The 14,458-nt window shown below is 50.3% G+C and overlaps 1 protein-coding gene across 1 annotated transcript in view; it reads right to left on the bottom strand.

Moving 5' to 3' along the window:
- Positions 1-14,458, bottom strand: part of GDPD5 (glycerophosphodiester phosphodiesterase domain containing 5) — an 82,129-nt gene that overhangs the window by 28,428 nt on the left and 39,243 nt on the right. Inside the window, exons 5-8 of the mRNA XM_056826135.1 lie at positions 13,989-14,087; positions 12,892-12,985; positions 9,915-10,060; positions 861-943 (exon numbers count right to left, since the gene is read on the bottom strand). Of these exons, the coding sequence (XP_056682113.1) occupies positions 861-943; positions 9,915-10,060; positions 12,892-12,985; positions 13,989-14,087 (422 nt within the window). The remainder of the gene's footprint in view (positions 1-860; positions 944-9,914; positions 10,061-12,891; positions 12,986-13,988; positions 14,088-14,458) is intronic.

Raw genomic sequence — 14,458 nt, 5'->3', positions numbered from 1 at the left:
TTTTATTTCCTGTATTTTCTGCCATTATTATTATTATTATTGTTAAACCCTTACCTTCTATATTAGAATCAATGCTGTGTATGGGTTCTAAGGCAGAAGAGTGGTAAGGGCTAGGCAAGGGGGGTGAAATGACTTGTTCAGGGTCACACAGCTAGGAAATGTCTGAGGCCAGATTTGAACGCAGGATCTCCCAATTCCAAGCCTGGCTCTCTATCCAATGCGCTACCTCACTGGCCCTATGGGTGTTATTGTGTGTTTATGTGTATGTGTGTATTTGTGTATTGTGGAGGAGGCCAGGACAGATCAAGCCCACTGAGGAAAAAGCAGCTATAAGAAAATACATCCTGTGTGACCCTGGGCAAGTCACTTGACCCCCATGGCCTAGCCCTTACCACTCTTCTGCCTTGGAGCCAATACACACTATTGACTACAAGATGGAAGGTAAGGGTTTAAAAAAAAAATACGTCTTGAAAGCCTGAGATTACAGCACCTGACAGTGTCTGTATGTGTTTGAGTGTGTATGTATGTGTACATGTGTATGCAGATACGTTTCTTCTGCATGCATCCGAGTGTGTGCGTATGCGTGTCTGCATGCAGTGGATAAACCAGATAATCCCCGTCTAGCTTTGGGACGTTGGGCACGTTGCTGCCTCTCTGTGGATCTCAGGGAGCTTCTTTGATAAAACGAGAGGGTTGGCCCAGTTTTATCTTCAAAGTCCTTCCTAGCTCCAGCATCTGCGAAATCCAACTCCACGTTGCCGCCAGAGGGAAATGTGGTTCTGTGATTCTAGGACGTGACCCGATTTGACATCAGGTCACTCCTGGGAAGAGAGAAGATATCAGTCATCTGCCCAACGAACCTGATGGTCACGTCGGCTTGGACCCCATAGAGCTTCTGCTCCCTGGCCTTCTGGAAGGACATCAGCGTGTGTTCTGGAGCCAGCTGGGAAGGAGGACACAAGAAGAGAGTCTGAGAGCCCTTGTGATTTTCTAGACCACCCCCATGACCGCCTTTTCCAGACAAGCACCCCATTAAATCAGTTAGCATGTGTGGTTACAAATGACTGTTCAATTCAACGAACATTCATTTATTTTTTATTATTTATTTTTTCCCTCAATTTAATTTATTTCATTTTTGAAAATGCTATTGAATTAGTCAATTTAGAATATTTTCCCTTGATTACAAGTCATGGTCTTTCCCTCCCCTCCGTCGGCCTCCTCCCGTAGCCAACGCGCAATTCCACTGGGTCCTTGACCAAAGGACATCTATGAAGTATCTACGGTGCCATTCTCTCCCCTTTGCCAAGCGAGCGAGGACAAAATCAAAGTGGCCCCCGCCTCCAAGGAGCTCATAATCTATTGAGGGGCACCACAAATACGTTAATTTTTAAAGGGTAACTGGAAGAGGGAGACAGTGCTAACCACCGCTCTTCTGCCTTAGAACCAATAAATAGTATGGATTCTAAGATGGAAGGTAAGGGTTGAAAAAAGAAAAAGGGTGGCTGCACTGCATGGTCCCCAAGGATCATTCCAACAGGGATGCTCTGAGGCTGGAAGACCCAGTACTTGAATCTTTTTCTTGAGGCCACTGGGATCTTGCTGGGACTTTAAGGGTACATTGACCTTACTCTTGGTCTCCCTCTCTTGATCCAATTTGGTCAAACCCTGGCCCAAAGTCTGAGAGAATCAGAGGCAATGGGATGCCTGAAGAGAGATAGGATGGGAAGATTGGGGCCACTGAATGTTGGGAGAAAAGAGCACCCTGACCCTGCAGCTCTGAGAGTGCCCCATGAGGGTGGTGAGGAAAGTGCCACTTTAAACCTTTATTTCCCACTTGAGCTGGGAGAAACGGAGTCTCCAGCAGTAAGCAAGGCAAGTATTATTACCCTGATTTTATAGATGAAGAAAAGAAACCATGAGAGGCCACGTTATTTATACTCACTGATAACCTGGCAGACTACAAAGTTCAGGCTGGGGAGGTGAGGATTGAGAAGAAGCTCAGCAAAGGAACATTCAGATACATTATAGAATGGTAAATTTGGAAAGGATGCATCAGACTTGGAAGGAATCTTAGAACTTGGGATATCAGAGCTTGGAGGGACCTAAGAACCTAGGAGGTCAGGGCTGAGAGGGACCTAAGAACCTAGGAGGTCAGGGCTGAGAGGGACCTAAGAACCTAGGAGGTCAGGGCTGAGAGGGACCTAAGAACCTAGGAGGTCAGGGCTGAGAGGGACCTAAGAACCTAGGATGTCAGGGCTGAGAGGGACCTTAGAACCTAGGATGTCTGGGCTGAGAGGGACCTTAGAACCTAGGAGGTCAGAGCTGAGAGGGACCTTAGAACCTAGGATGTCAGAGCTGAGAGGGACCTTAGAACCTAGGATGTCAGAGCTGAGAGGGACCTTAGCATCTAGGATGTCAGAGCTGAGAGGGACCTTAGAACCTAGGATGTCAGAGCTGAGAGGGACCTTAGAACCTAGGATGTCAGAGCTGAGAGGGACCTTAGAACCTAGGATGTCAGAGCTGAGAGGGACCTTAGAACCTAGGATGTCAGGGCTGAGAGGGACCTTAGAACCTAGGATGTCAGGGCTGAGAGGGACCTTAGAACCTAGGATGTCAGAGCTGAGAGGGACCTTAGAACCTAGGATGTCAGGGCTGAGAGGGACCTTAGAACCTAGGATGTCAGAGCTGAGAGGGACCTTAGAACCTAGGATGTCAGAACTAAGAGGGACCTTAGAACCTAGGATGTCAGGGCGAAGAGGGACCTTAGAACCTAGGATGTCAGGGCTGAGAGGGACCTTAGAACCTAGGATGTCAGAGCTGAGAGGGACCTTAGAACCTAGGATGTCAGGGCGAAGAGGGACCTTAGAACCTAGGATGTCAGAGCTGAGAGGGACCTTAGAACCTAGGATGTCAGGGCGAAGAGGGACCTTAGAACCTAGGATGTCAGGGCGAAGAGGGACCTTAGAACCTAGGATGTCAGGGCTGAGAGGGACCTTAGAACCTAGGATGTCAGGGCTGAGAGGGACCTTAGAACCTAGGAGGTCAGGGCTGAGAGGGACCTTAGCATCTAGGATGTCAGAGCTGAGAGGGACCTAAGAACCTAGGATGTCAGGGCTGAGAGGGACCTAAGAACCTAGGATGTCAGGGCTGAGAGGGACCTTAGAACCTAGGATGTCAGAGCTGAGAGGGACCTAAGAACCTAGGAGGTCAGGGCTGAGAGGGACCTTAGAACCTAGGATGTCAGAGCTGAGAGGGACCTTAGCATCTAGAATGTCAGAGCTGAGAGGGACCTTAGAACCTAGGATGTCAGGGCTGAGAGGGACCTTAGAACCTAGGATATCAGGGCTGAGAGGGACCTTAGAACCTAGGATGTCTGGGCTGAGAGGGACCTTAGAACCTAGGAGGTCAGGGCTGAGAGGGACCTTAGAACCTAGGAGGTCAGGGCTGAGAGGGACCTAAGAACCTAGGATGTCAGGGCTGAGAGGGACCTTAGAACCTAGGAGGTCAGGGCTGAGAGGGACCTTAGCATCTAGGATGTCAGAGCTGAGAGGGACCTAAGAACCTAGGATGTCAGGGCTGAGAGGGACCTAAGAACCTAGGATGTCAGGGCTGAGAGGGACCTTAGAACCTAGGATGTCAGGGCTGAGAGGGACCTAAGAACCTAGGATGTCAGGGCTGAGAGGGACCTAAGAACCTAGGATGTCAGGGCTGAGAGGGACCTTAGAACCTAGGAGGTCAGGGCTGAGAGGGACCTAAGAACCTAGGATGTCAGGGCTGAGAGGGACCTAAGAACCTAGGAGATCAGGGCTGAGAGGGACCTTAGAACCTAGGATGTCAGAGCTGAGAGGGACCTTAGCATCTAGGATGTCAGAGCTGAGAGGGACCTTAGAACCTAGGATGTCAGGGCTGAGAGGGACCTAAGAACCTAGGATGTCAGGGCTGAGAGGGACCTAAGAACCTAGGAGATCAGGGCTGAGAGGGACCTTAGAACCTAGGATGTCAGAGCTGAGAGGGACCTTAGCATCTAGGATGTCAGAGCTGAGAGGGACCTTAGAACCTAGGATGTCAGGGCTGAGAGGGACCTTAGAACCTAGGATGTCAGGGCTGAGAGGGACCTTAGCATCTAGGATGTCAGAGCTGAGAGGGACCTTAGAACCTAGGAGGTCAGGGCTGAGAGGGACCTTAGCATCTAGGATGTCAGAGCTGAGAGGGACCTAAGAACCTAGGATGTCTGGGCTGAGAGGGACCTAAGAACCTAGGATGTCAGGGCTGAGAGGGACCTAAGAACCTAGGATGTCAGGGCTGAGAGGGACCTTAGAACCTAGGATGTCAGAGCTGAGAGGGACCTAAGAACCTAGGAGATCAGGGCTGAGAGGGACCTTAGAACCTAGGATGTCAGAGCTGAGAGGGACCTTAGCATCTAGGATGTCAGAGCTGAGAGGGACCTTAGAACCTAGGATGTCAGGGCTGAGAGGGACCTAAGAACCTAGGATGTCAGGGCTGAGAGGGACCTTAGAACCTAGGATGTCAGAGCTGAGAGGGACCTAAGAACCTAGGATGTCAGAGCTGAGAGGGACCTAAGAACCTAGGATGTCAGGGCTGAGAGGGACCTTAGAACCTAGGATGTCAGAGCTGAGAGGGACCTAAGAACCTAGGATGTCAGGGCTGAGAGGGACCTTAGAACCTAGGATGTCAGAGCTGAGAGGGACCTAAGAACCTAGGAGATCAGGGCTGAGAGGGACCTTAGAACCTAGGATGTCAGAGCTGAGAGGGACCTTAGCATCTAGGATGTCAGAGCTGAGAGGGACCTTAGAATCTAGGATGTCAGGGCTGAGAGGGACCTTAGAACCTAGGAGATCAGGGCTGAGAGGGACCTAAGAACCTAGGATGTCAGAACTAAGAGGGACCTTAGAACCTAGGATGTCAGTTAGAAGTGGTCAAAGTACTTTTTTTTTTTATTACTTTCTTCTAAAATTTATTTATTGTAAGAATTTTAGCTTAGACACTTCCTAGCTGTGTGACCCTGGGCAAGTCACTTAACAACTACTGCCTAGCCCATACCACTCTTCTGCCTTGGAACCAATACCCAGGATTGATTCTAAGATGGAAGGTAAGGGTTTTTTTTTTTTAAAAAAAAAAGAATTTTATAAGAGATAAGGTTTTTGAGATAGAAGGTTGCTAAGATCTGTTTCAATGATGATGCCATAGTGTTGGGAGGCTAGATACCTGGGTCCTTCTTCTGATGCTACTTTGATCCTAATGTGTGGGCTGGAATGCGGTATTCCCCTGCCTTTGGTTTTTCTTCCTGGCCCCATTTTGGCCAAATCTTGACCTGATGTAGATGCAGATTAGAGGCAGTTTCTTTGAGAAGGGAAAGATATGTCTGGAAAAGAATGATTGAGGTCTTCTAAACTAAACTATACAAAATAGTCTTTCTGTAATTTTTTTGGCACTTCAAGGATGTGACTTCACTGATGAGAGAGATCCCTTTTCGTCCTGACATCCTAGATGCTAAGGTCCCTCTCAGCTCTGACATCCTAGGTTCTAAGGTCCCTCTCAGCTCTGACATCCTAGGTTCTAAGGTCCCTTCCAGCTCTGACATCCTAGGTTCTAAGGTCCCTCTCAGCCCTGACATCCTAGGTTCTTAGGTCCCTCTCAGCTCTGACATCCTAGGTTCTAAGGTCCCTCTCAGCCCTGACATCCTAGGTTCTAAGGTCCCTCTCAGCCCTGACATCCTAGGTTCTAAGGTCCCTCTCAGCTCTGACATCCTAGGTTCTAAGGTCCCTCTCAGCTCTGACATCCTAGGTTCTTAGGTCCCTCTCAGCCCTGACATCCTAGGTTCTAAGGTCCCTCTCAGCTCTGACATCCTAGGTTCTTAGGTCCCTCTCAGCTCTGACATCCTAGGTTCTTAGGTCCCTCTCAGCCCTGACATCCTAGGTTCTAAGGTCCCTCTCAGCTCTGACATCCTAGGTTCTAAGGTCCCTCTCAGCTCTGACATCCTAGGTTCTTAGGTCCCTCTCAGCTCTGACATCCTAGGTTCTTAGGTCCCTCTCAGCCCTGACATCCTAGGTTCTAAGGTCCCTCTCAGCTCTGACATCCTAGGTTCTAAGGTCCCTCTCAGCTCTGACATCCTAGGTTCTAAGGTCCCTCTCAGCTCTGACATCCTAGGTTCTTAGGTCCCTCTCAGCTCTGACATCCTAGGTTCTAAGGTCCCTCTCAGCTCTGACATCCTAGGTTCTAAGGTCCCTCTCAGCTCTGACATCCTAGGTTCTAAGGTCCCTCTCAGCTCTGACATTCTAGATGCTAAGGTCCCTCTCAGCTCTGACATCCTAGGTTCTAAGGTCCCTCTCAGCTCTGACATCCTAGGTTCTAAGGTCTCTCTTCGCCCTGACATCCTAGGTTCTAAGGTCCCTCTCAGCTCTGACATCCTGGATGCTAAGGCCCCTCTCAGCTCTGACATCCTAGGTTCTAAGGTCCCTCTCAGATCTGACATCCTAGATGCTAAGGTCCCTCTCAGCTCTGACATCCTAGGTTCTAAGGTCCCTCTCAGCTCTGACATCCTAGGTTCTAAGGTCCCTCTCAGCCCTGACATCCTAGGTTCTAAGGTCCCTCTCAGCTCTGACATCCTAGGTTCTTAGGTCCCTCTCAGCTCTGACATCCTAGATGCTAAGGTCCCTCTCAGCTCTGACATCCTAGGTTCTAAGGTCCCTCTCAGCTCTGACATTCTAGATGCTAAGGTCCCTCTCAGCTCTGACATCCTAGGTTCTAAGGTCCCTCTCAGCTCTGACATCCTAGGTTCTAAGGTCCCTCTTCGCCCTGACATCCTAGGTTCTAAGGTCCCTCTCAGCTCTGACATCCTGGATGCTAAGGTCCCTCTCAGCTCTGACATCCTAGGTTCTAAGGTCCCTCTCAGCCCTGACATCCTAGGTTCTAAGGTCCCTCTCAGATCTGACATCCTAGATGCTAAGGTCCCTCTCAGCTCTGACATCCTAGGTTCTAAGGTCCCTCTCAGCCCTGACATCCTAGGTTCTAAGGTCCCTCTCAGCTCTGACATCCTAGGTTCTTAGGTCCCTCTCAGCTCTGACATCCTAGGTTCTAAGGTCCCTCTCAGATCTGACATCCTAGATGCTAAGGTCCCTCTCAGCTCTGACATCCTAGGTTCTAAGGTCCCTCTCAGCTCTGACATCCTAGGTTCTAAGGTCCCTCTCAGATCTGACATCCTAGATGCTAAGGTCCCTCTCAGCTCTGACATCCTAGGTTCTAAGGTCCCTCTCAGCTCTGACATCCTAGGTTCTAAGGTCCCTCTCAACTCTGACATCCTAGGTTCTTAGGTCCCTCTCAGCTCTGACATCCTAGATGCTAAGGTCCCTCTCAGCTCTGACATCCTAGATGTTAAGGTCCCTCAAAGCCAGTCATAATAGAGAGTTCCATGAATTGCTGGCACCAAAAAGTTCATTCCCAGGAGGCCAACAGTAGGAAGTAAACTTTTAGGTATGGTCTTTCAGGGTTGGTCACATAAGTTCTCTTGAACTTTACTTTAAAATAATCTTGTCAGAGTCAGAGCAGGGATTATGAATTCCACTTTACAGATGAGGAAATGGTTATCTCAGAGAAACTAAGGGACTGAAGAAAGGCCATAATGCCAGTCAGCGGCCAAGCCCAGGTTTAGAACCCAGCCTAAGGACTCCCTCTGTCCCCCTGGTCCCATGATCCTGCTTTCCCTCCATCCTTGAATCTATGTCTATTTTTTTTTGGGGGGTCCACAATAGTTTCCTTTGTTGGAATTAGATTGGGAGTTCCTCAGAGGCAGGCCCTAAGCTGTTTCCTCTTTTCTTCTTTTAGGAATAAGGAAGTCTCGGGTTCACCTCTGCACTCTTGTGTTCATTTCTGGCCAGGGACTCACTGGATGGTGAAGGCTCTGACCTTGCCATGTAGTGATCAGTGGAAGGACCCGAGGAATTCTGGCTGGAACGAGCGGCCAGTATAGTTGCTTTAAAGAGCTGTCAGAAGAGAAATCGGGTTTTGTTTGGCCCGGGAGGACAGAACTAGGGATGACGGGTGGAAACTGCAGAGGGCCAGTGAGGCGAGATGTCAGGATAAGCTCCTCGGCGATGTGAGCTGTCCGCAGAGGTCTTTGAGCAAAGGCGGGACGACCCCAAGCTGAGGATGGGGTGGAGGGGGTTACTTTTCCAGGGTGGGGTGGACGGGATGCCCTCCCTCTGAGGCCTTTTCCAAGCACAGGGCTAGGCACACAGGGGTGTGATCTCAGGGTGGGTGAGGGGGGACAGTCAATGCCCCCCGAATGAAGACAATCAACAGGAAGCCTCAGAAGGCACCCGCATCTCGGGGAGCCAGCGTCACAAAAGAAAGCCATTTTCAGGAGGGAGAATGCCAGAATGCAGGGTGCAGATATAACACCTGGAGATGGGAGAAGGGAAGGACGGGGGTCCAAGGCCCACCCCTGCCAGTCGCTCCCCTGGGTCTATAAGGGAGCGATCCTAAGATGGCATCGGCCTTCAGGGCTTCTAGATCTTCTTGGTACGGATCCCTTGGGGAGTCTAGTGAAGCCAATGGGACCCCTTTTCAGAATTATGGTTTTTTAAGGCAGAAAATGCATCAGAATGGGGAAGGGGGAAAGGAAAATGGAGAACAAGCATTTACATAGCACCTACTGTGTGCTGAGTGCTTAAAAACATTATTTCCTTTGATCCTCACAATAACTGGGATGCAGGCACTGGTATTATTCTAATTTTACAGTTGAGGAAACTGAGGCAAACAAAGGTTACGTCCAGAGTTACACAGCTAATAATTGTTGGAGGCCAAATTTATTTTTTAACCTTTACCTTCCATTTTGGAATCAATACTGTGTATTGGTTCCAAGGCAGAAGAGTGGTAAGGGCTGGGCAATGGGGGTCAAGTGACTTGCCCAGGGTCATACAGCTGGGAAGTGTCTGAGGCTAGATTTGAACCCAGAACCTCCCATCTCTAGGCCTGGCTCTCCATCCACTGAGCTACCCAGCTGCCCCTCAGAGGCCAAATTTGAACTCAAGTTCTTCCTGGCTCATGGCCCAGTACTCTACCCACTGAACCACCCTGCCACTTCTCTACAACAAAGGAAAACAAATAATACTGAACTACAGGGATCAGAAGATCAAAGAGCCGAATCCGGAGGACCTCCCCCGCCATTTCTAATCATAAACTCCTTTCAGGGGTAGGGCGAGAAGATGGATGGACCCCAAACAAAGAGGTCCTATCAGAGTGGAAAGAGTCTGTGTACGAGGGAGAAAGGTCGGTCCCGCCGCGCTCTGCTAGGGCTGCACCCCATGCAGGAAAAGCGTCTCGGGGCCCTTCTCAGGACCCCGCTGGAGAAAGGACACTGACAAAATGGAGGGGGCGCAGATCACAGCACTCAAGGGCTGGGGGAAGGAAGGGGGGTAGCAAAGCCCGTGGAAGAGGTGATGGAAAAAGCCTGATTTGGTCTGTGTGGCCCCAGCAAGTGCTTGTGGCTGTGAAGGCAATGTCCCCAAGGAGAAGGGGCTGCAAGGGGAGGGACGGAGGGCAGAAGGAAGGAAGCTTCTCTTTACTCACCTCTCCTTATCATCAAGCAGAGGCAGGATTTGAACCCAGGTCCTCTGACTAGATGATGGCTCTAAGGCGACTAGGACTACGTCTAGATTAATTCTCACATTCAGGACTCTGCTTTGCTTTGTGCTGATCAGACATCAAAGCCTGAATTGCCACAAGAGGGCAGCATGGAAACAGAGATGCTGGACCTGAGGACTCTTCTCTGGGCTGGTCTGCCCTGCCTCGGGGCTCCCGCAGGGCTCCAGGGCTCTGGGGTTTCCTGGGCTGGAATACTCTGGCTTCTCCTGGCCACCCATCCCGGGAAGTTAGCAATAGGAGACCCCACTCACCATGGGCGCTCCGCGGTGGCCGATGATGGCTGGCTTGGGGCCCAGGTCTTTCTTCTCCATGATGCAGGGAGAGGAGATGGTGAGGGGGACCAGGTAAAGCACAAACACCACAGCGAAGTAGGCAGTGAAGATGACCATCTGCGAGGCTGAAGGCACAGAGGAGAGACCCGTGAAGCCCTCCTCGAAGGAGAACGCAGCCCGGGTTCTGGGCACTGGCAGAACTGCTCCCCAACCATGACCTCCATCCAGGAGAGTCACGATGCTACTACCCCCGGCTTGGGCATGACGTCCTCCTCCCTGTCTCTGGGTCCACCACGTTTACTGACGCGGACATCTGGCCCACAGGCACAAGGAGCTCTCCCTCCAGGACAGGGGCTGCAGAATCTGAGAACTCTGGGCCTGAATTCCACTGCTACCATGAATTACTTGTGTGATCCTTCTGGGTCTCAGTTTCCCCATCTGTGAAAGGAGATGGGGCTAAAAGAACCCAAATCTATGACCCTATGCTCAGTCAGGAGACTGTCTCAAGTGAGGGGCGAAATCCCTCTGGTGCCTCCTCGGGGTGTCTCCTGTACCCTTTCCCCATCTCTCGTACCAGGGCATACAGAGCGAAGACGGGCCCCGGGTGCCCAGGGCGGGCTCTTTCCTCCCTCTCTGGGGAGAAAGTTCCTTAGGGAACCTGTATCATCTTTGCCTGGCTAGACGACAGAGACGGGGAGACAACAGATGATGATTTTTCCCCTTTCCTTTTCTTTGGTGGAAGGTGGTGGGACAAGAGGTTTGCAAACACATACTTGTGCACTCGTGGGCCTTAATCCACACAATGTGGGGGACGTGATAAACAGGCAACGCTGAATTTCAAAAACAAACCCACGAGGTGGGTGTCTTAGGATATCTGTGTCCCACGGACACCTTGGAGAACAAGGAGCCCCTTCTTTGTCAATTACTAAGGGTGTCCCTGAAAACCACCTTTGATGATAACAACTACAGCAGAAACAGTAGCAGTAGGAAAAACAATAACAGCTGCGATGGTTCATAAAATGTTTTCCTCTCAACTAAGAATCAGGGAGTGCGTATTCAGCTGTCATCAATAGGCAAACCCAGAATTCCTTAGTGAGCTGAATTGCCCAGAGCTACGGGGCTTCATTGAGGGTATATTCTGGAATTGAGCTCAGATGTTCTGCCAGAGTCTGGAGCACTTTCCAGTGTATTGTCTCACCCTCCAGCCGGGACCAGGTCCTGAGCCAGGGAGCCCTATCAAGTTAGGCTCAAGACTTCTCTCTGGGCCTGATTTCAGAGCACAGCTGTCGATGGAGCGGTTGAGAGAGGAAAAGGAATATGGCGCAGCTGGATTTTGAGACAGGAAAGCCTAGGTTCTGCCTCTGATGCATGGTAGCCCTGGGCAGTTCACTGGACCATTCAGCTTCCCAGGTAATTCTCTATGACTTTAAGTTAATAGAAGGATGGATAATCTGGATTCATGGAAGGAGTTCCCACTGGGACTTTCCTGTACTGATAAAAATTGCTGATCTGGTGCCTTTCTCCTAACTGATTCAAGAGGAAAAAAAAAGAGAGAATCCAAGAGATCTGGTTTTGACACTTATTAGCTGACCTCAGTCAAATCACTTCCCTGGTTTTCTCATTTATAAAATGGAGAGGGTAATAATGACTCTACTACCTTACAGGGTTACCGTGAGGATCTTGCAATATATATAAATGTGACCTACCTACCTGTCTGTCTGTCTCTGTCTGTCTGTCTCTCTCTCTCTCTATCCATCCATCTGTCTGCCTATCTATCCATCTATATATCTGTCTATCCATCCATCTCTCTCTCTATCCATCTATCTATCCATCCATCCATCTGTCCATCCATTCACCCATCCATCCATCCATCTACCTATCTATCCATCTACCTATCTGTCTATCTATCTACCCATCTGTCTGTATGTCTATCTATCCATCTGTCTGTCTGTCTGCCTATCTATCTATCTATCTATCTATCCATCTGTCTGTCTGCCTATCTATCCATCTATATATCTGTCTATCCATCCATCCATCTATCTATCATCCGTCTGTCTATCCATCCATCCATCTATCATCCGTCTGTCTATCCATCCATCCAGCCATCTATCATCCATCTGTCTATCCATCCATCCATCTATCATCTGTCTGTCTATCCATCCATCCCATTTATCTATCTATCTATCTATCTATCTATCTATCTATCTATCTATCTATCTATCTATCTATCTATCTATCTATCTATCTATCTATCTATCTATCTATCTATCTATCTATCTATCTGGAGCAATCAATTGACAGAGTGCTTATTAACTGCAAAGGTGCTTCTAAGGGCCAGACCAGGAGGACACAATTACAGAGAAGGAAACAATTTTTTGCAAGGAGCTGATGTTCTAATGGAGGAGACAGGAAGTGTGTTATATATGTATTTGTTACATGTTATGTTACACATGTGAACGTGCATAACACCAATAGAGGAAATAAACACTAATAAAGTGGTTAAATTCAAAATAGTTATGGGGGGGGGGAGGCACCAGTGGTTGGGGAGGGGGAGGTGATGCATCAGGAACGCTTCAGGTACAAGAGTGCTCTACGTCTGTTTAGGAGGACAAGGGGTATAAAGTACTTCATACACATTACAGTGATCTAGACATGGAGATGTGACCATTCATCCAAGCCCCTCTCTCGCCCAGTGTGATCTGGGGATGGTCAGTGGCAGGGCTTGGGGGCGGGTCTCTCCAGTCTAAGGCACTGTCCTCCCTGCCCCGGCACCCCTGTCATCCTCGGTAAGCAGGATGGCCGTTAAGGCCCCCTCTCAGCCCTGATGCTCTAAGTTCAATGAGCAGAACAGGAAACTCCAGTTGAGCGCCCCCATGCAGAAGCCTCCCATCTCTGGGAACCAGACAGGAGCCTTAGTGGGATGGTGATACTCGAAGCCAGGACAGCTTTTACTCACAGACTTTTTCAGCTCTGGCAAACTGGCCTGCCACGATCCAGGAGAGAGTGGTCACAGCGATCAGGGCCCCAACGTGCAGGAATGGGGCTGTGCCCTGCGGAGGAGACACGGCCCTTCATGGGTGAGCCCCGCAGCACACGCGGATTTCCCCCATCCCAGGGGGGTAAGGGCTCCGTTTAGAGCCAGCCCTAGCCTATGCCCTTGGAAGAAGGGGCTCCCACGGCCACCCACACGCTGGCTCCTCTCCTCTCAGGAAGGCCCGTGCAGCAGGGGCTCTCTGGGAAAAGCTATGGGAGAACCAGGCTGCTTTCTGGACCACCCGCAGGAGACTTGTGAGTGGGCTTCGGGGTCTCTCCCTCGAGCCACTCGGCACCTGAAGGCAGAGGAAAGAAACGGGGGACAGGAGGAAGTGGAGGCAGATTACAGTTCACACTAAAGAGCCTTCTAACAACCAGGATTCTCCCACTATACAACAGATGGCCTCGACAGGAGGTAGGGCTGGCCAGGACCGGAGGTGTCTGAGCAAGCAGGAAGGGGGTTAAAAGGTTCAGGTGTTGGAGGGCTGGCCTGGGCCACTGAAGAGGCTCCTCCAGCGTGGAGATTTTAGGGTTAAATGTGGTAGCAGGAATCAGAAGACCTGGATTTCGAGGCCTTGCTTCCTGATACACATTTCCTAGGGAACGTTGGGAAAATCAACCATCACACGGAGAGGGGTGGACTAGAGATGGTCCCAGGGCCCTTCCACGCCTAAAAATTGTGTCATTCTACAAAGATCCAAGCCCCAGACACTCTGCTCATTGGAGGGTACAATGGAGGGAACCATGGACTCAGGGTCAAGACAACTGAATTTGAATACAGGCTCTGAGAAATCCTTGCTTAATGACATTAGGGAAATTCCTTCTCTACTTGTGCCTCAGTTTCTCTATCTGTAAAACAAGGCAATTGAATTAGAGGACTTCTAAAGGACCGTCTTTCCAGCTCTTGACCTTTGGTGACCTCATACTCTATGAATTTCCAACACAGCCAAAGTCACCGGGTGCAGGTTGTCCCCCCTCCACCCCCGGCAGCTTTGGGCCATGTGGGAACCCCCTACTCACTTGCAATGAAATTAGCAGCACAGCCCACTCATCGTCCCAGAGCTGGGCTACAGAGGACACGGCTACGAGGGTCGCAATCAAGGCCACAGTCAGCGCCACCTGCAAGAAGAGGGGCTGGTCAAGTTAGGGCCCCCAGAGAGGCAGCGGGGCTCCCAGGCAAGCCCATTCCCTGTCCTCCCACTCCGGATGTTGGTGTGTGGACATGCAACTGTGTGTGTGATTGTACATGTAGGTGTGAGTAGCTGTGAGCTTAACTGTGTGTGTGTGTGAATGGAGAGAAGGGAAGGAGAGGAAGAGGCATTTTGCCAGACTCCGAAGCTCCACACCCACCTCAATTTTGAGGGGACCAAGGCATACACACAACATCCTCAGGGGTCGGGGTCTAGAAATGGCTCCGTGCTCGGGCTGAGCTCTGAGGAGGACTGAGGTGGAGCCAGGGTCCCTGGGTGGGATAAGGGTAGTTTATCTTG

The sequence above is a fragment of the Monodelphis domestica genome, chromosome 4, assembly GCF_027887165.1.
Source record: "Monodelphis domestica isolate mMonDom1 chromosome 4, mMonDom1.pri, whole genome shotgun sequence".
Taxonomy (NCBI): Eukaryota; Metazoa; Chordata; class Mammalia; order Didelphimorphia; family Didelphidae; genus Monodelphis; species Monodelphis domestica.
This window is presented reverse-complemented; position numbering and strand designations above follow the sequence as displayed.